The sequence below is a fragment of the Uloborus diversus genome, chromosome 5 (assembly GCF_026930045.1).
Source record: "Uloborus diversus isolate 005 chromosome 5, Udiv.v.3.1, whole genome shotgun sequence".
Classification (NCBI taxonomy): Eukaryota; Metazoa; Arthropoda; class Arachnida; order Araneae; family Uloboridae; genus Uloborus; species Uloborus diversus.
This window is the reverse complement of record NC_072735.1, coordinates 95322851-95345278: the sequence shown is the minus strand read 5'-3', so window position 1 is coordinate 95345278 and position 22428 is coordinate 95322851. Positions and strand designations below refer to the sequence as shown.

At 33.1% G+C, this 22428-nt stretch overlaps 1 protein-coding gene across 1 annotated transcript in view; it reads left to right on the top strand.

Moving 5' to 3' along the window:
• Nucleotides 1-22428, top strand: part of LOC129223027 (DC-STAMP domain-containing protein 2-like) — a 119690-nt gene that overhangs the window by 22664 nt on the left and 74598 nt on the right. The window contains exons 2-3 of the mRNA XM_054857591.1: nucleotides 11437-11672; nucleotides 20968-21138. Of these exons, the coding sequence (XP_054713566.1) occupies nucleotides 11437-11672; nucleotides 20968-21138 (407 nt within the window). The remainder of the gene's footprint in view (nucleotides 1-11436; nucleotides 11673-20967; nucleotides 21139-22428) is intronic.

Here is a 22428-nt window from a genome sequence, read left to right as displayed (position 1 = left end):
GGCGGAGTCGAATTATAAATGAATCCATACTTTCATTTTCCCTTGGCGACATATCTCTGAATTTTAAACTTTCAAACGCTTCATTTCCAGAAACCGCAAATTTCCGTGTTAGCATAGAAACGGCAGTCATACATTCATCAGCAGGTTCAGTTCTATCCTCTTCAAGTTCTGTCAATGTTTCAAAAATGTCTTGAACATCTGTTCCAGCATCTTACTAATATTATATATGCGAAAGTTTGTCTGTATGGATGGATGTATGGATGTATGGATGGATGTATGGATGTTTGTTACTCTTTCACGCAAAAACTACTGAACGGATTTTGATGAAACTTTACAATAATATAGCTTATGCATCAGAATAACACATAGGGTGGTTTTCGTCCCGTTATGGGGGGCAAAACCCCCTTAGGGGGGCAATAAAACACAATTTTTGTATAAATTCTCTAACATTGGGATGAAAAAATACTTGCACATATTTACATTATATGTCCATCGAAAGCTCTGATTTTTCTGCTGAAGATGGCACCTGTTCGAAATTTCTAAGTAGAATAAAAAACGAGTTATGAGCTTTTTAGATCCATGTTCGAAGGCTTTCCTCAACTCAATACAGTATTTAGTGTATCATCTCAACTCCCTGTCGATAGCGACAATTGTTGTATTGTTGACTTTCTTTGCTTTTCGTGATTATTCAAGGCTTTTCTCAAGTCAAATCTTGAAGTAAGATTTTTGCACAAGATTGGCAAATAATACATGATTTGGCTGATGATTTTCCACTTAAACGGAACTTTAATGTAATTAATGGTTTTTATTATTATTTATGCTGATTGAACACTTACTCATTATCCAAACAACCAGCAGATCGCCAAAATTTTTGCAGAAAGATTTCCGTAGCTGATGCATTTGGCAGTTTTTTCAACGTTGCTGTTTTTGAAGCCGAAGACTACGTCATAATGTTTCTCAGCTTTCACCATGTAAACAAAATATCGCCAATCAAAGAATTTTCAAAAGACTGTGTGACTTTTTTTACTGTGTTAAATAATCCAGCAACTAAATTAGGCAAATCCATAAACAGCACAAAAACTTTCATTAATTTTCCTTTTTGCACAATTTCAAACAATCACCAAATTTTATTACTTATTTTGGTAACATTTGGGATGAAACTGTTTAGCGCCATTTTATGGTGACCAAAAATATCTCAGCATCTGGCGACGATATCTCTGTAACGAAAATTAATATCATATCGTTTTACAAAGTAAGGAAAGAATGGGGGAGCATCATCGAAGGTACCTCGAAACGACTTTCGCAAATTCGGTAAAATCGCACCAAGAGCCACAATGATTGAAATTTCCCGAAATAACTAAAGCAAGTATAAGGGGATTACGAGCGCAGCTACTTTTTTTAATCACTTCGTACTTCATTAGCCATACAGAGAAGGTTTTAGACTCCATGTTAAAAAAAAAAAAGTATCAACAGATTAATCTTTTTAAACATGAGAAGATTAATTTCATGTTTTTTAAATTTGTATATGCTTAAATATAGTGCTTTCGTTTCTAAATCAATACTACTTTGTTCTTTATACTTATTGCTATTTTAGTTTTATGGGTAAGGAAGAAACTCGATTTTTAATCACGTCAAAAAGATGTGTTTTAAATTCTTTCACTTAAAACAGAAAACAAAAGCAAGTAACGATTTTTTCTAATAATTATTACTGACCCAGGCAACGCCGGGTATTTTTGCTAGTGTTACATATACGTAAGGTAATACGTATAAGGTAACAAAGCAAGTAGAGCTATAGTTTCGAGGCTTATTTAAAAAATATGTAACATTGTTGCAGTTATAAACAACGTTAATACAGTTAGAGATTTACACAAATATTAACAAACTTAAATACCTAAAACTAATTGTAATGTATTTATGTTTTAAGTTTAAGCAAGTTGGCACCGAGGAGACAAAACAAACCACGTAACTTGATATTGGAGATGATTAATTTAAAATTGTAAGAATCAGAATTGTTGGTAATAAAATCATTATGCAATACGTAATATGGTGTCACAGTATAAAGTACTCGCGTAACCGGTACTAGAAACAACAAGTGCTTTTCTTAAGTTCGTATATTTGCAAAATCTGATTCAGTGAGTTAAAAAACAAAAACAAAAATTTTTTTAAATGGCTGCAAATCTTCCAACAATAGCAGCTTTTCATCCAGTCTCAAATTCATCCGAGGTTTGGCACCATTGGCGGGAAGATTTTAACGATTATGTAGAAGCATTAAAATATGGTAAAGAATCGAAAAACAAAAAAATGGCACTTGTCCGACATGTTTGTAGTGATGAATTGAAGAAGCAGTTACGAACTTTCAACGTTACGCCAAACAGTGGATCAAACAAGGTAATATTGCAACAAATTTTGTCAGAATTTGACAAATACTTTGAAGATTATGTGAATGAAGTTTACGTCTCTTTCAAATTCATGGAAATAATACAGAAAAGTGATGAAAAACTCGTGTGGATTATCATTCACGTTTACGCTGCGCAGTAGTGGAATGCAAATGTGGCGTACGTCAGAGAGCACATAACCTAACTTTGCCCCCGAACCTCGAGGTCCTTTTGGTTCAGCATTTAAAGCACTAGGTTAGCATCACACAGGTCCATGGTTCAAATCCCAACCCGGACAATCATCATCCACGTCATGGTGATCCGTACGCCACACAACTATGGTGAACTTACAGATTAAATGCTTCGTCATAAAATAATTCAAGGAGTTGATGATAAATCGTTACAAGAGTGATTGATTCGAGAAACTTACAAAAATAAGAAAACTCTGTATGAAATCGTGGCTGAATGTAAAACAGCCGAGCAAAGTAGATTGCAAGCGACAGGTATGGGTGAGAAAGTTGAAAAAATTTATTCATATTGATTTATTTTTATGATGTAAAATATAATGAAAATCGCACGTATTCGCAAAGATGCGAATTTCCGTGTAAAAATTGTGGAAAAAGTCATGCGCAAGAGGATATCCTGCATTTGGCGACAAGTGCCGAAACTGTGGCAGAAATAATCACTGGTCCAAATTGTGACAAATAAAATTAAATAATAGATAACGTTTGCCAAGTGTTAATACTGTAGAGCAAACTAGTGGCCCTGATTCAGAAAATGTGTACTTAGGAGAGTTGAAACATGTAAATCATCTGGAAGAAGAAAAATCAAGAAATGTATGGTTTCACAAATTAAACTTAAATGGGTGGAATTACGGTAACCGGGTCGCGTTGGCGTATTTTTTCAAAAGCTGCCAAATTTGGCACCTACGACTCAATGTAAACAAAGTACTACAATGTAAAAAAAGGAAATCATCAAATGAGAGTTGACCCAAAGACAAGGGGCGGAGCTTCGGATTGCTCAAACTATCACCTAGGTAACTACAACTATTTATTAACCATTTTCTTTCTCTGATTGCAACCGTAAAGAAAAAAAAAGCATTAAAATTCCTTTTTCCTTTTTAAAATATTGCAAAATATGGAAAGAATCAAATGATTAAGCCTATTTTTTTATAGAACTATATTATTTTTCTTACTTTGAAATAAGGTTTGCAGAAAAGACAAATGAGAGGTTATTTTTTTCAAGATGTTAATTTAAACATGGGAAGATAAAGCGCAGTATCTATAGAGATGAATATTTGAGACATAAAAAGAAACGTGTTTTGGATTCAATACTGACAATAGCGAAATGATGGAATTTGACCTTTTTGTTTTTTCAGTGGAAAGCAAGTAAGCAAGCTTGTAATGTAATAAACAAGCTTTCTTACGATGTACATTAGTAATACCTTTGGCTTCAATAAACAATTGAAAAGATCGCAACCATTTTGTCCATCTGATAGCTCTTGTTCCTTTGTCGCCAAATGGATGAAATTTCGGAATATCTTCATATAATCTATCCATCTCTTTCAAAACTAACCCTTTCTCACTGCTTTTCGCAATTATTTAACTCTCGTCGCCAAAATATAGCATATATAATAATAATAAATTCAGCATTTAAGCATGAATCAAACTAGCATAAACTCAACTCTAAACCATGTATTAATAACTCGCATTCCATCAATATTCAATGTTGCCACTCACATTGTAACAATACTACACTTGACAAGGTAATATTTAGAAACTATATAGTGCCTTGAAAATTTGCATAGAAGCAAGGCATAATCAACTGGAACATATATTTAGATATTTACATAACTACTATAGAGGACCCGACCACCACCACACTAGAGTCAGGTCACTCTAGTGTAGTGGTGACCCGACAGACGTTGTTCTATTCAAACTTTGTAAATTGAAAAGTTGAAAACTTTTAATAAACTATCAAGTGTTTGAACCTTCTTGTTGACAAAAATAAGTGAAAAGAAAATGTTTTAAGCTGCTTTGTGTCAGAATGCGTATATTTATTACAACTTGATTTATCTAATGCCCACTGAGCAGCTGTTTTGCCAATTATATTTTCTCGTGTACTTGAATGATCTTTATAAAATTTATGATTTGTTCTTTCAGCCATACTCAAAGGATAAAAATCGTCCTCAGATATTAAGTGTAAAAAACTAACTACCCATATAAAACAAACGGCAAATCCCGCTGCAACGTCCCTCATATGAAAAAGAATAAAACAATCGAAAGGATATCATTTGAAAAAAAAGAAGATAAAATTAAAAACAGTTCTCTGACTAAGCGAAAACCACTCACCCCCCTCCTCCCCAATATAAAATAACATTTTTCAACTTACATGACTAAACTCTTTAAAAGCCAAAAACAATTCTTTGCAATTTAAAATATTTCGCGAAATAAACAAAAAATACATCAAATTACATTAACAGTAGCTGTAAAATGCAAGCAAATAATCCCGCAACCCTATTGTTTATGACCAAAGTCGCCAAGCCACCACGTTACTGTAATCCAGCCGATCAGTGAGCGAAGCGAAGTCCGACCGATTAGCGGTTTTATCTTTTGAACGAAAACTTTTAAATCCCGCTTTCTCGCTGAGCATTCTCACTTGCTATCTTTCTCTGCGTACTTGAATGATCTTCATATATTGCCAAATTTGTTCTTTCCGTCAAAGATAAAAATCGTCCACTGCACTGATCTTTTGTGTACAGAACTACCCTGTTGGGGAACATTTCGATAATTCGGAATCTGGGGTGGTCGTCTCAGTTTTGGCTTAAATAATTTTATTTGGGTAACTCTGCTGATTTGTAGTAACCCTGCGTAAATAGGTGTTTCCGATCTCTTTGTTTAGATTTGCAAAGAAAAATACCTCTCGCGCAGGAGCTCTCGAGGAGGAGTTAAGTTCCCGCATCGAGTTCAGCCTCGTCACGATAAAGCATTTCCCTGCATGTTAAATATTACCAAAACATATTATCAAATTATCGTACCGTGGCGCGAGTGTCATTGTTGAAACACGCGGGTTACTTCCTCATCGGCTATTATTTATATGAGGACTAGCTACGTTGCTCGCCTTTGCCCGGTCTACCTTGAAAAAAAAAAAAAAAAAAAAAAAAAACCATTACGTCAAGTGAAGTATCTTCAATAACCAAGATTAAATGAAAGAAAAGAAAAACCATCAAGCAAAATTTTTCCTCCAAAAAATGTCGACAGATACTAAAATACTTTTAAGAAATTAAAATAAAATGAGAAAGATGTATTTAAAAGGCGTAACCATGGAAACACAAAATAAAATAAGTTTAAGAATTAAAAATGAGAAAAATGGAAATAAATAATGGATTCAAAAAGTGTTCCCGTGGAAACGCAAAATAAAATGGTTAAAAACTTGAATAGAGAACAGATTTTTGAACTTCATTTAATTCGTTTGTAACTTTTTTTCTAATGGAGATAGAGGGTTAAACTTTCGACTTTAGGTCGAGTTAGATCTGGAGTAAAAAAAAGCAGCTCTTTCCAATGCTGTCAAAAAGAAATCTGTGGGACAATTCCTTCACTTTTTATTGATGGATTTAATGAAGAAAGTAGTGCCTAAATTTCAGCTAAGCCTACAATAATTCGAGCTAAAAACGTAAAAAACTCCTGCCGCAATTAAGTTAGAGCATTGGAACAAATTGAGCAGAACGCGGAAAATTCTTCCCTTTCCAATGATATATAATAATACTATTTGCGAGTAATTTTTCACCCCCATATTCGGGACTTTATGTGAAAATTGGGCCCAAATTGGAATAAAAAAAGAATTATTCATCGAATTGCTTTCGAACTGGTCTGCAAACCTTCTCAGGACTTAAAGGAACAAACTAAAAATTTCAGCAAAATCGGCCGGGTAGTTCTCGAGTTTTGTGAGTTCAAACCATTGAGAAGGAATACTAATGGAGGGAGCCATAGCAAATGTTTCAGTGAAATAAGCTTGGGACCCAATGTTTCCCAGGTCAGGTGACTTGTTTGGCTGGGAAGTTGTCTCGTTTTGGCGTGCAATCGCTCTTTTGGCATTAAATATTTTTCAGACGACGTGACGGCGCTTATTATGAAGTCAGGGCTACAAATCAGAGCAACTCTGGCTCCAACTCCTTTACCGCATAATAATAAATAAATAAATAAATAACGGATACAAATACAGGCCTATCATTCAAACTCCCTCTCCTCACTTCTTTCCGGATTTTAAAATATAATGTAATTGCATTTTTCATGTATTTTGATGTTTATTCCCTGAAATGACGGGCATGTACAAATAGTTTAAAGTGTTCTGTTATTGACTGAAAATTTATGGATTCATATGTATTGTAATCAATGTTTTGAAATGATCTCATACGCTGGTATACTAGTATTTAAATTGGAAGTATAAAAAAAGCAAATCTTTATTCTTGCGCACCTGCTGTTCACAGGAGCTTGGCGAGAAGATACTCGCCAACAAAGCAAATGTACACAAAATGCTTAAGAGCCGTTAAAATAATTACTAGTTAAGTAAAAAGTGTTTTTATGGAACTAAAATGTTATTTGCACTCAAGATATACAATGTTTTATAGCTTTTATAGGTAAAATAAGTACAAAAATTTAAAAATTATAGGCAATTGTGGAATATGTACCCGTTGAATGCATATAAATGTTATTTTTTCTTTATTTAGAAGTAAAAAACATTCGTACATGCTAGGGAAAAGTTACTGGATCTCCTTGTGTGGCTTTTTCCTCACAGTTTACAATGCTAGAATACTGCACTATTACTATAAATCTAATTTTTCCCTTCTACAGTTAAAGGTTGTTATCATGCATGGCTTCAGCTAATGAAAACTTCTTCAGCGGTTACGGTCAACTCGAAATTGCTCCCCAGGTCACATGGTACTGTTGCCGTATCGGGATAGTAGGGTTGCACTCTCTCCATCTATTCCTTCTCAACACTGTAACAAATTTCGGAAACGTTTCTGGATATATCGGAAACGTTTCCGAAATAGTAGGAATCCTTCATCCAATAGCGAACTCCTCAATATTCAGAAAGCTTTTTGTTATTTCAAGATATCTAGAAGCGGAAGTGATGACGCAACGCTTCGAAACCTATTTCATCCTTCCAACACAGGCGCCAATGAGTCGGAAATAACGAGAACTTCTTTTTTTCTTATCTATGGTTGCTGCAGTCAGCAACTGTGTAGCATTGGATTGCTTGTTATTTCATGTCTAGAGAGTAGTAAAATGTGTCGAAACTAATTTTACGCCTTTGCATTTTGGACTGCCCTTGATTTTTTAGACGATGTACGCAGCTATTAAGTTAGTTAATAATCATTTGCTTCTTTACAATTTCCAATGCGACCATAATTAGATATATATTGTGTGTTCAAGCGTGAATAGTTTCAACACCCGTGTTTATACTTAATGAAACGAAACCCTTTGGATTACTTATTCAGTTGTAATGGAGGTACTTAGATTTTCTTCCGCTCATGTTCACTTGTAAGTATTAATGAATATTTTAAAACATTTTGTTATATACATTTATATTTTTGTTGATTTGCATTTGATGAGGCTCCAATTGTAACTGTTTTTGGGTTTATCGAATTAATTTAAAGTTATCCTACATATACCTATGTGCGCGGTGTACTATTTGTTGTAACCAACTGAAACTGATTAATTACGCAAAAGAAGTAAGATTTATATTTGAGAAGCAATCACAGAAAAGTTATTTCGAAATACTTGGATGTACATACATTTTGGTTCAAAAAGAAAAAAAAAATCAATTGTTTAATTCATTAGAAATATGGTAATGCAAATATTTTCTAGTATTGTAATATGCTTCACAAAAAATGTGCCGGTATAATTTATCTTTTTTTATTATAATTTATTCATTCATTTAAAAATATTTATACCATTAGAAAATGACCATGTTATCTATTAGTAAGAACATAGTTATGCAATTAATTCATCTGCTTATTCATTTTGTTAAATGTGGTTAACAATAAAAAAATTCCTTGACATTAGTTGTTCCGAAAATAACATTTCCTTCGTGGATATACTAGTTTAACGTAGGACAGTCAGGAGGAATGAGTCAGAGGCAAAAATGGAACAGCTGCATTTACATGCCGAAATAAAAAGTAATATTATTTCATGTCATCGTTTTAAAAGTGATCATTTTTTAAATACTATGTTATTAATATGCAATGCACATATGGGGAGAAGACGAGGGGCGTTCACCACGCAGACTGTGCCATTGACATTTTCAAGGGGTTGCTTTTTTTAAGGGGGGGGGCGCTTTATATCATTTTATGGGTGCACCATCACTCTTATGGTGTGGGGGGGGGGGACTCTCGTATATATGAAATGGAATAATCATGTACTAGAGTTCAATGTTTTAATAAATAAAATATATAATGCATTTTGCGCACACTCTAAAAATAAAATCAGTAACCTATTTTGATTAAGTATCTATATTTGTGATAAACTGGAAAAGGGCAAGAACAGAAGAATAAACCCGAATGGTTCCAGCAGGGGGACTTTGGTGTCATATTTAAATTCATCAATTTCTCTGTTGGTACTTTTCGGTACACTTTGTTCGTCAAAGAAATTGACTTGACGTGAACGCATTTCGGAACGCAAAGTGTAGGTAAGTTCTGTCAAATTTTATCCGAAAATAAAAGTTATCAAGTTTGATACAAGATATGTTTTTAAGTTCTGCATTAAAAATACAATATGTTGATAATTTTGTCTTGAAAATATTGAGAGAAAAACTGAAGTTTAATATTGTTTAACAAACAATCCCACTTTTGAGAAAGTACTCCCCTTCCCTCCCCCGACGATTTTGTGATTATGAATGAAACTACTATATTATTTCATAAATTTTCAAAAATTTATAACTGTGCATATGTTATGCTGTTAACAATGCTATTTGTCATTAGAAATTCAGAAAAAAAAATCCACGAATGATTCTAAAATTGCTTGTTTCATTGCTCTTAGATATGAAAGAATTGAAACTGATATGGCATGCAATACTATAGTAAAAAATTATTTTTTAGAAAAAAAAAAACGGAAAAAGGATTTTGAAATTCTCAGAAACGTTTTTGAAAATTGTTTGGAGAATTCCGAAATACTCGGAAACGTTTTCGAAACTTTCATGAACCACAGCTGCACAGAATACTCAGAAACATTTCTGGAAATTACGGAAGGAGGATTCCGAAATACTCAGAAACGTTTCTGAAAATTACAGAAAGAGGATTCCAAAATACTCAGAAACATTTCTGGAAATTATAGAAAGAGGATTCCGAAATACTCAGACACGTTTCTGGACATAACAGAAAGAGGATTCCGAAATACTCAGACACGTTTCCGGACATTACAGAAAGAGAATTCCGAAATACTCAGAAACGTTTTTGAAAATTTCATGAACCGCAGCTGCACGATATACTCAGAAACGTTTCCGAATTTTTTTTACAGTGAATGGTTCAAACACACAGAGGTTTTCTGGAGACTTCATTTTATACTATGTAGAGATAACAATTATAAATATTTACACATTTTTAGACATTTACAATATCCTATACTAATAATAATATTACGGGGAGCGACTATGGGAACTGTTCAATTGTGCCCCTAGATGTTGTGTTCACAAGTGCCCCATCGTCTACTTTAGAGCTAATTAATAGATTTATTTAATTTAATAAAAAAATTTAACCATTGTCATTAATTTACTTGAATGTTCATACAATGGTTCGTAATACGTAGATTTAGATTAGTAGTTAGTTTTAGAAATGTTATCACGTGAAGAAGACAGTGATAAAAATTTTTCCTCACCTGCTAAAACAAAGAAGTTGCCACCACAGAAACATAAAAGATTTCATGGCTGTAAATGTTTGTCCAAGAGGTACAATTGGTACTGTCCTTAATTGAGAATTTTTCCAAGTTTTTTTGCTTGAAGTGATCTTAGTAAAACACACCATGTTCACATGTGCCCCCTTTTCCCCTATGTAGTTAAAAAAATAAAATAAATAAATTTAAGAAAATGTGAGAATTTTTATGGTTCTGCATCTATACTTTTTGGGGGGTTGAAATGAAAAAAGTGCCCCGACCCAGTGACTGAGCACCGAAAACCAGTGGACAGCATTTTCTAATCGTTTTCTTTCTGGAAATGGGTAGAAGAGATTTGCTACTGCCAATTCATCCAAGAAAAATGTTTTAAAACCTGATTTTTCTTAAAAAAATACGAGACATTCATTCACTGGTCGGTCTACCCCAGTTGTTTAAGTTACTTATGTTTTTTTTTTCTAACTAGCTCACTCATTTTCCATGCTATGATATTTTTTTATGGAAAAGCACAGACAATATACTTCTCCGGCATCTGATAATTTTATTAGTGTGTCATGCGTCAGGTGCATAAAAAAGTATTGAGTAACAATATTAATACATTTCCACTAGTTAGTATGGTAGAACACAACGAATAAACCTCTCGTATTTCTTTTTTAAAGCAAGGTTTAAGAAGTTTTCCTCGGGTGAACTGACAATAGTAACTTTCTTCTATAATACAATTTTCAAAAAGAAAAATACTAGAAGATGACGTGTTTATTCACTAGTTACGGAAGGATGTTCGTTTACTGGGCTTCTGAAATGCTTTCATTTCAACCGCGCTCCCCTCCCCCCCCAAAAAAAAGAAAAGAAAGAAAAAGAAAAGAAAAGAAAAGAAAAAAAAAAAAAGCCGGACGCAGAACCGAAAAAGTTGTCCATTTTTTAAAAAAGTACTTTCATGCATCAATTAAAATGTTTCTTCTGTCATGTGCCAGATGCTATAGTTTTTGACGATATTATTAATTTTCCAAGATGAAATTGTGCTTCTACCCTACACATCTATAAATGCTGAATAAAATCCATACAAGTTCTGGTGCGATTGCTATCAGTAGAATAGCAAAAACTGATTAAAAAAAAACCTATTTGTTTTTAACATAAGTGGTGAAACAAGATATATTTTTGTTTCTTTTTTCAAATCATAGGCGTCCTTGCTTGGAAGGTACATTTGAAAATTTCGCTTTGAAAAGTTTCTTTGGATTCTTCAGCGGAATACTTCTGACAGTCTCGGCCTTCTTCTTCTTCATCCACCAGTTGAACTGTGACCCTTGGAAGACTACCATATTTTGCATTATTTTTGGAGCTTTTTTGAGCATTGGGCTTGCATTCAGTGAAGAAGTGCGATGCATAACGATGCTTTCCGTTCCAGAGCTTTTCTCCAGTAAGAACTATAATTAATCACATCGTTTATTTGCTCATAGTGCGTGCTCTCGCTGATTCTACCTGTAACAAAATGAATTGGTCCGTTTTCGCTTCCAGTTCACGCGTCATCTCTCCGTGGACAGGTTTTAAGAAGATACTTTTTCAATGTTGCCTATCAAACATGGCTGGATGTACTCACGAACCATCTTGGATTTAAATGCGTTTTTTTTTTTTTTTAATTTTTTCAGTTAGCGATTCATGTCTCAAAAATTGTTAACTGGCGAGTAGAATTGTTAGTTAATAAATTAAAAAGCATAAAATTACCTTCAAATAAAAAAAAAATTGAAAAAAAAAAAAAAAAAAGAAGAACGACTTCAAAATTGATCTAAAAAGTGAAAAATAATTTTATTCTTTAAACACCATTGATAATACTTTTAAATATAATTTTTGAAGTCGGCGCAAAAACAAAAAGTTAAAATCCATTGTAATCATGTTTCGTTCATATTTTTTTTCAGAAAATCATTCAAAGTTAGGAACGAAACTTTTATTATCCCCGTTCCTTTTACGGTTACAATAAAAATGAAAATGCTTTATGGAACCATATCATTACTCAAATATGCTGTTATCAATGCACAATGTGGTAATAAAGAAACTGGCCCTGGTTAAATTTATAGTTGTGAATGATTCAGGGCCGGACTGGGTGGCCGACAGGGCGCGGGAAAGCTGAGTTAAAGGGCGCCGACTGAGCCTCCATAATATCTAAGAAATTAAGAGTTAGTGCAGACTTTTTAAAAGGATAAAAAATCAATGTAAAGCAAATGAAGCCCTTTTTTTTTTGTTGCAGAAAATGTCCAAACAAGAAGTCATATTTTTTGCAAGTTCAAAAATAGTAGGAGATACCTCCCCCCTCCCCCCAAAGAGTGTTGGCACATCTCCTTAAATATTAATGATTACCCCCTATAAAGAGCAACCACCCCCCCCCCCAAAAAAAGGGAGAAAAGACCACAAAAATCCCCCCTAAAAATTTGAATAACGTCGGGGGGCGGTTGGCGGGAATAATTTCTAGTTTCGAAGAATGAGAAGTTTTGCTAAATGTTTTTTAGCAGACACTTCCGAAAATTCATTGCTTGTTCGTCTTTCTTCTGAAATGCATCATTCACTAGTTTAAAAGCATTAAGTGACATCTCTTGCAGCGATACTGCTTTTTTTTTTTTGTTTGTCGATTGAATTTTTTTCACTGGTATCTGCTGTTATTTTAAAACATGATGTTGTCATTTTGTTACATGAATTTGTCGATTCCTTAAGCTGACGAGGTGTTCTCCGTGCGATCGATATTCATGCCCAGTTTTTTTTTTTTTTTTTTTGTCCCTGCATATGCTAGTTTGTCATTTTCGACAAACTGCTTCTGCAATTTAAAATTAAAAAGAGATGTAGATGACGTTTCAAACTGTTGTCTGTTTTCAAAGACTTTTAAAATATTTTTTTCCACTTTATTTATTGTGCTAAAGTTCAAAACTCAAAAAGAATAAATTAAAAATATCATTTCATCTGTACAAATTTTTTCTTTGGATTATTAAAAATCTTTGCATCTTTGCATGGTACTCTTTTAAAGCATTTTAGTTATGCAATTATTTTGAGAGTAGGAGCGAGTGGTAATGAATATCGGGCCATTACTAGTTTCTGTAAATGTACTTACAAAAAAAGTGTGTTTTTGGATGAATAGCAATACAAAAAAGGCATTCAGTCATGAAGGGTAAACTTGATTTTACAAATTGGGTAAATCAAGAAATATTATAATCTATCAAAAATGAAAATTAATAAAGAGTAATTAAGATGAAGAATTTAGTGTGGATATAACATGAAACACGACACTAGTGATTAATTAATTTCAGTCCCCAAAATCAAAAGATTATTTGAGTTATGTATACGCATTTGTTCTGTTCTTACAGTAGCTACAAGCTATACTATTGTTTTTTTTTTTGCATCTCAAACGTCAAATTTGATACGAATTATGCATTTGTAATGAAATCGGCTTATGTATGCTATAAAGTAACTGCTACCATGAAAATGAGTTAAAATATCATGTTTTTTTTTCGTAATGATTGCAATACATGTTTTTTGATAAATAAAACATAAGTATTTAGAATACTTAAAGTCTATTTTTAAAGTCTGATTTTTTTTTTTTCAAATCCTATATTTATTTATTTATTTATTAGTAACATGATCATGTCATAGCAAATATCTTGGGGGAAAATTACAAGAAAATACCACCAATCGAACTCTAACTCATCCAGTGCACCTGATTGCCTCTTTGCAGTACGTAATAAATAATATAATTTTGATAACACTGAAACTATTGGGAAAAGCTCGAAATTAAATTATTTGAGAAATCATTTTTTTGTGTATGGATATACATTTAAAATTGCTATTATTGTTTGTGACCATTATAAGGGATAAATGAATTAATTTGATTAATTAATTAATAAAACTTTTGCAAGAAAACTCAAAGATTCCAGTTTAAAAGAAGAACAAATAAATTTCTCAACCATGTCCAATTTTCCTCTTGCCTCCATTTTTCATTTAAGAATTCCTAATTTTTTTTCGAAGTAAAATTAAAATTACAAGTTTTTTGTTCCGCAGTATAAGAAAACAGGAGTTGTTTTCTGTGATGATATTTTTTCCTCCACATTCTTAAATCAGTATCTAATTTCTAAAAATTCGTTTCATAAATTATCGCTGTCCTAAGTGCTATGTTTTTTAAGTATATATATAGCAAATGAACATTTTAAACTTATCTAGTCATTTTCATGGCATTGCTGTCTTAAAGTTTCGAAAACTTTTTGAGTGTAAAATTTTGTTTTTGAAAACTTATGCGACCCAGAAAGAGCCGTCATAAAATGGACCAATTATATTTTAAGGATAGGGAGAATGAAAAAGATAGTTCATGGACAGGTTTGATCTTAAATTTCTTTACTTTTTAAAATAATAGTTTTCAATTGATAACACAAGACACTTAAATTTTTTCTTTCAACTTATCTAAGTACGTTGTTTTCTTAACTATATGTAATGTCGAATATTTTGCAATATCATTTATTAGTCGTTTCGCAACTCATAGATCATGTTACAGTTAATTAGGAATCATAGATCGTAATTCTATAATTTAAGATTATACACGAAGGAACATATTTTCGCAATAAAAAGAAAATGAAAACTGAAGCGAGTAACCTACTGTTGAAAAGATCCTTGACTTAATGTATCCAATTTTGCTGCCGCTTCAAAATTACTTGTGCACTAATGCTAAAATCTGATCCAAATGACTATTCGATGTAAGTAATAGCAATCGGACCTCCGGTCTCTATCATCTAACTGGACAAAATTTATGATAGTTGTCCTCCTTTGTCCAGTAGAAATCCGTTGCTACGAATCCCCAAGCATCGCAGATCCTTATCCGTAAAAAGCATCTTAAAAGGCGTCATTTAAAGCCATAAAACAAGTGTGTGGTCTACATGTATGCTCCCTTTTTTTCTGCTTACCATAAGATAGTTAGTCAAAAGCTCTTGTACAGTAAGAATGCTTCGAAAGATCCTCATAAAATGCTTTTTTAGCTTTTATTCTGTGAAAAAAAAAGTGCTTTTTTTTAGGCTTTATACTATCCTGATATATGAGAAAAAATAGCTACAGATAGAAAACGAATAAGGTTACTTCGATATTTCACACATTACATTTCTAATACAGTCTTTCTTGACTCTTATTAATATTTGTAATACTAGTGGCGTACCTTGCATGGGTGACACTCGAAGCGGTAATTAGTGATGTGTCACCCCCCCTCTCAACACAAAATAAAAAAGTTTTCCAATTCTATGTAAACGTGAAAATATTACAATTTTCAGAAACAACTGTATTTGTGAAAAACAAAATTTTATGTGGGATAATATACAAAAGGCAAATAAAAAATATGAATACTTTTTATGTAACTTGCCCTAGACGCATGTGTGCATCAAGAGATCAAAAAAGTTAGGGGGTCTGTGAAATTGTTTGCCCCGCAATTACTTAAAACGTATCTCACACACAGGGAAAGATAGTGGGTTTTCAGTTTTTTTGTTATAGTAGGTCACTACTATTTCTAAGTATTGACAATATGAACCTAATTCTGAGTATAGTAGTATGTATTGAGTTCATGGTGTGGGGTGGGAAATATTGGGGTCCGGGCGGTCCCACCCCCTGTAAAATTTTCAAATTAGAAGTCTTAAAAATGCATTTCAGCTTCATTTCTTTAAAAAAAACTTGCAATTCCACTTTGGGTATCACCCCCCAGACAGCAAACCCTAGGCGGACAACCCCCCCCCCCTCCCTTTGCGACGTCACTAGTAATAGCTTTGCATTTTACTTATTAACAACATCGTTATACATTCCTTCTTGAAACTCAAACTTCGTTTCGCTCATAATGAATTGTTTTGTGTTATTGATGCAAAGTAAGTTAATTAACAATAACCTTCACAAGTCAGCAGGATAGCGAGGGGGAGGGGGCGGTTTCGAGCTTCATCTGAGGGAAAACACAGATTAAAAAAATTCCGAAAATGATATAAAGGCAGCATAAAATGTAATAATATAACGATTTTATGCAACCGCCCACCGCCAGGGCAATGACGAACCTTCTCCAAATGCTACGCAGCTCGCCCCCCCCCTCCCGAGAACATGAACCCCCAAAATGAGATTTAAAAAATATCTTAAGTTAACCCCTAACAATTTCAATGCCTAAGGCTATGCCATGACCCCCTTTCTTTGTGCACACCTCTGGCTAAAAAGACAGTGAAGGAATTAAATCCAGTTAAAAAAACTGGAATATGTTTTGAACACAAAGCTTGCCAACGGCAAAGATCTTGAACTTTTGTCATGATTTTAACTGACAAAATTTAGTTTAAAATCGAAAAAATGTTTTATCTTTAAAATTGTTCGGCATCTTTATTGTTTAGTCCAGTAATTCCCCAAATGTGTCCTGGGGAGCCCTGCAGTACTCCTTGGATCACATCGAAAATTAACTATTTTTTCTCAACTAATTTAGGCTTATTTGTGAACCTTTTTTCTATTTTTTACAGAGCCTCTGCAGGATAACTAAGGACTATTCAATGCAGATACACGACTCGTATTTATTTTTGACTGTCAGTTACAAGTCATACTTTTATTTTGGGAAGGGCGCCATGCAAAAATCTTAGTTCCAAAAAGGGCGCCTTGACTCAAAAAATCTAGGAATCACTGTACAGTCCTGTCCTAATAGTTTTTTTTTTTTTTTTTTGTGAAGCGACAAAAAATGCGACATCTGTCATCGTGTTTATCCATTCACTAAAATATTGTGTTTATGCGGCTTATTTCGACATTACACTATTTTTATTGCGCAGATTTCAAAAATTAACATTGTTTGTCTTCTTACTTGCTTCTATTGCACTTATGATCGTTAGCAGAACAGGGAGTCATGCTATACGCTTTTTTACAGCAACTTAAGTACAGTCAATAAATCAAACCATTCTCGTATTCTTGACCATAGATATGTGCTGTCACTTTCTATCCCTTTTTTATTGGGGAAACACCATGGGTCCGCTTTTGTCCTCAGAACTGAAACTTGGAGCAAAAGATAAGCCACAAACGATGCCCTGGAAGCAGACCGTTTACGAAAGGCGAGGGGATTAATTGCCTTTATGAGGGTAATAAAAGGGAACGTTTATATAAATAAGAAGAACATTGCTTTTGCATGTGAAAATATTCTCATGCAAAATCACTTCTTGGTTCCACATAATTTATTTCCATTTTGCTAAAACATTGTTTTGGAAAATAAGAAACGAACAGAAGGGCGCCTTTCGAGAGGGCGCACCGGGAAAAGTCCCGGTCAAGTCTATGGCCAGTCCGGGCCTGGAATGATTTTATCTATCTTTTTTGCGCCAACTTCAAAAATTATAAAAGTATTATCGATTGTGTTTAAAGAATAAAATTATGTTTCACTTTTTAGAGCAATTTTGAAGTCGGTTCTTTTTTTTTTCAAATTTTTTTATTTTATTCTTTTTAATGTAAATGTATTTCAGCAATAGTAAAAAGTTAACATCACAAAACTTCACCTTACTTTTTTTATAAAAATGCTCCATACTAAAAAAATATATAAATAAACACGCCTTAAACTTTAAGCGATAGTCACTAAACATTTATCTTTGTTCTTCTCTGTTAATTTAATTAGAAACATCAAAATATTACGTTTTCCCTAACTAATTTACATTTCACAAAATACAAGTTACTTGTGATGCAATCCTGTATCTCCTTACTTATCCAGATCATCTGTTATTGTCATAGATGATAACGATAAAAATACTACTATATATATATATATATATATATATATATATATATATATATATATATATATATATATAGTTGAGGGAAACCTAACCTGGTAGCATTATGAAGGCTAAGCAGCAATGACACTAAAGAAACTTGATGCTTGCTTCATAGAAGCCCCTTCATTCAAAATTATCATTACAATTGCTATTAATGTTACTATTGTATGACACCAAACTTTTGTAACAATGGCTTTTATATTTAATCATTTAATAGGGAAATTGCATGGAATTTACTGTTTTTTGCCCATAACCTTTTCTTCTAAAGAACAAATATGGTCAAACAAAGTAATGAGACCTAAGTTGAGCCATCCTGTATCCATTAAAAAAAGAATCATCAAAATCGGTTTACTAGGTAAGACGCTGTGAGTGGACAAAAAAAAAAAAAAAAAAAAAAAAAAAAAAAAAAAAAAAAAAAAAACATACATACTGTATGAACTGATAACCACCCTCCTTTTTAAAGTCGGTTAAAATGCATTTTCATTTTAATGTAACGGTAAGAGGAACGGGGATATTTGATTTCAAAGTTCGAGATTTTTTAAAAATACTGACCCCCTTGTTTAATTTTTAGGACTCTGCGAAAAGCCTAGAAATCGCTTTTCCATTTAGCTCGGAATCTGGTGCTTAGTTGGAAGAATAACATTCGTCCAATCATAATTATGTACAAAAATCGTGTTTGTTTAAAAAACAGATGGAATAGAAATTCGTAATGTGATTTTGAACTATCATCAAAGTTGGAACGGCGGTTGAAATCAGTTTTCTCTAGAGACTCAAAAGTCTCAGTCTTTCTAAATTCGTTGTTAATTTTTTTTAATGCTTTTTAATGTTAATTGTTTGATTGTAATTTTTGTAGCATTAGATCTAAGTGATACTCTGACCTCTGATAGTTTTTGTTGATAGCAAAATGAGACATAGGAGATAAAAAAGATTTAAAAAAACGACGAAAGGTCAAAAAATATGCAGCAGTTAGAAAACATATACCATTACAAGAAAAATATACAAAAATAAAGAAGAAAAAATATGTTAGTGAGAATTTCGGAAGGAAAAATAAGTTGAGGAACAGAATATTTAACTAAAAGAAATCTTAGAAAATGTAAAAGAAGGCGCAAAAATATCAAGATAGAACGTCGAGTCAAACTACTACGTAATTCTTTGGCATTCTGTCTAGCAACCAAAGCGTCCACCCCGTATATCTAACGGTTCTATGATTGAGTGAGGCATAGCTTAATTTTTATGCCCATAAATAGTGGGTAGACGTGAAAATCGTGTAAGTTTTTTTTTATCTAAAAATGAATTATCACCATAAATGAAAGATAAATGCATGTTAAGATTGGCTTTTTTACTTGTGATAATGTACATCACAAGTTAAATTTTTTAAAAAAGATTTCTTGTTGTTAAATATTTTATTACTGAACTTACTTTTCTTTCCGAAGTTCTCAATAACACATTTAAATCCAACCTTCACACTTGTGGTAGTAATATCGTCGCTCCGGAGCAACAGTAAGATATCTCAGTGTTATTTCTGGGATTAGATGTCTTACTGTTGCTCTGAGGTGACGATATATGTTTCACTGAATTGAATGCAAAGTAAATAATTTAAAATATGTATTAAAAGAGGTTAGTATGTTTTAGTAAATTACTAGTGAGAAGAATAAACAAAAAAGTTGGAGGGAAGAAAAGAAAGAAAGAGTTAGGTATGTGAGTCGTAAAAAAAATTTAATCGTACTAGTAACAGAACTTTGAAAGTAGAGCACTAAAATTTGTTGGTGGTTATATCCGATTAATGTTAATAATCCGTGAAATTACTATTCAAAGTAATACATTCTATACTGCGCTTACGGGAAAGATAGATGAAAATAAAGAAATGTGCATTTCGTGACGTCAATCACATGTTCTCGCTTGGACGAGACCAACTTGGTGTCAAGCAGACGGCGAACACGAGTACTAATATTCCAGAGAAGATCCCCAAATGTAGCGCATTGGGTCAACCTTCTGGCAAACTGTTTGTTTATTTTCGGTCTATCTTTACCGTGAACAAATTATAGTTCAGAAACACATTGCTTGTTAAAAGCAATTTGTGGAAAGTACTGAGTGACTTTAACACATTGAGTAAAAAGGTTGTTTTGAAAACTCTCCAAGGACATATTAAATAAATAGTGCGAGGAGTCTTAAATTACAGCCAGAATGCTGCCTTGGTAAAACAAAGGGCAATTATTGCAAATTTTGCATTTTTCCTTTTTTTGCAGTTTTGTCTTGTATTGTACGTTAGCTTTGTTGTATAAGTTTGCTTATTTGGTTTCCGCTGATAAAACAATCATCTAATTACAACATTTTCCTATTGTTAATATGGAATCCATAAAGCGTTTCTTCAAATACTTCGAAAACTCATTTCTGCTGATAATGTCATTTACCTACTCAATGCTCATGGCAGGATAGTAATTTGGTTCGTAATAGAATGCTTGTTTTATTTAGTTACTAGCAGTACCCGCACGGCTTTGCCCGTAGTACAAAATTAAGAGGCCATTTGGTTAGCTTGTATATTTACAAATAATGGATGAATTTCTCGCCAATTTGCTATGTTCATTTGCTCGCCCATGTTCCACGTTATGATAATTTTCTCGTTCACCACGTTATGGTAATTTGCGCTTGTCTACGTTATGATAATTTGCTTGGTAAAATGTTCTTAAAATTGGAATAGAATAAGAACAAAATCGAATTTTCGAATAATTTTCGATTTTTTGCTTCGAGGTGCAGATCCCCATGCTATAAATTAATTGTGTGACAAATTTCATGAAAATAGGCGAACGGTCTAAGCGCTATGTGCGTCACAGACATCTAGACATCGAGACATCCCAGACAGAGATCCAGACTTTCAGCTTTGTTATTAGTAAAGATTTAATATTTTTTTTAAAAAGAAGATAATTTTTTTCGTAGGTCGTGGTAGAACAGCTCTGATGGCTTATACGTATATATTAGTGTTAAGTGGTCCTATGAAGAACGCCATGAGAAACTCAAATATTTTAGTGGAGTCGATGAACTGTGGGCAGGAGATTATTGTGAAGCAGACGAAAGCCCTCATGAGATCCATATTTGCTCCTCTCATTGGTAAGTTTAACAAATTCCACATTGTACATGTTTTTATCATAAAAGGATATTTTATGAATCTTTATTTAAGAATAGTATTTAGTTAAGATCTTTCAATATGCAACAGAAGTTCAGCACGCGATGTATGACACCATACGGCTAGATTTAAAAAAGAGTCTGTAAACAATGGAAAAAGAAACTACTGTCTGACCATCGATTATATGAAAAGGCTAATATTCGGTTTACAGGTGGAAATGGACGAGTCTACTACCTTTCAGGGATAGTAACTTTTCTGTTCTGATACAGATATGCGCGTTTGCCTTTTAATTATTTCGACTCAGTTTTTAAAAAAAAGGACAATTTATTCACTGCAATAATTTTTAAATCAAAACTATATTCGATCTATGTTCTCATTCAAAAATTAATTGATTTATTTTGTTTACAACATAATTTTGAGCTCACGAATTTGCTTTTAAATTTCCAAACGAAATGAAAACATTTTATTTTCTTTTTGTTGTTTCCATAGAAACTCATTTTGTGCCCACTCATTTTCACCTCAAAGAAGACAATAAATAAATAAGGTTCCAGTGAAATTATGAAACGCGTGCATCAAAATTCCATCGCTATTTTTCGTTCTCTCCTGCTAGATTCATTCAGATGGAATTGTCTTAAGTTGGCCGATTGCCAAATTAGAAACAATCCGTGGTCAAACAGTATGTGCAAATTTTCTTTAAGTCGTCCTATTTCTGTACCTCAAACCCAGACTAAAGGAAAAGTCACATTATCACTACTTTAGCTCAAAATATCACGAAAATGCAGCTTATAGCTATTTCAAGGCTACAATAGAGCCTGTTCATCAGAGTAAAAAACTCAATAAGAATTCACTTCAAAAAACCAATAAGAATTCATGACACGAGACGACAATTTACCAATCAGCGAACATGGTTCGCTGATTGGTTTGTTGTATATAAAGTTGAGTTTTAAGTAAAATCATTTAAGTACTCATTCAAAATCATTTCAAATTTTATCTACTTGTTCCCTCTATCTCCAAAATTACTGAATTCTGCATCCTCAATAAACTTTTTGACTTTCTTGCGGATCACAACATCCTACAAGCTGAACAGTTCGGCTTCCGCAGGAAGTACTGTACAAACCACCAACTACTTAGAGTCCCAGATCTAATCAGAGAGGCCGAAAAAAAAATCAGAAAACCATCGGGCTTTTCCTAGACATAGCGAAAGCATTCGATAGGGTTTGGATTAATGCGCTAATTTACAAACTTATACGCCTTAGGTAACTCATGCACTCGTA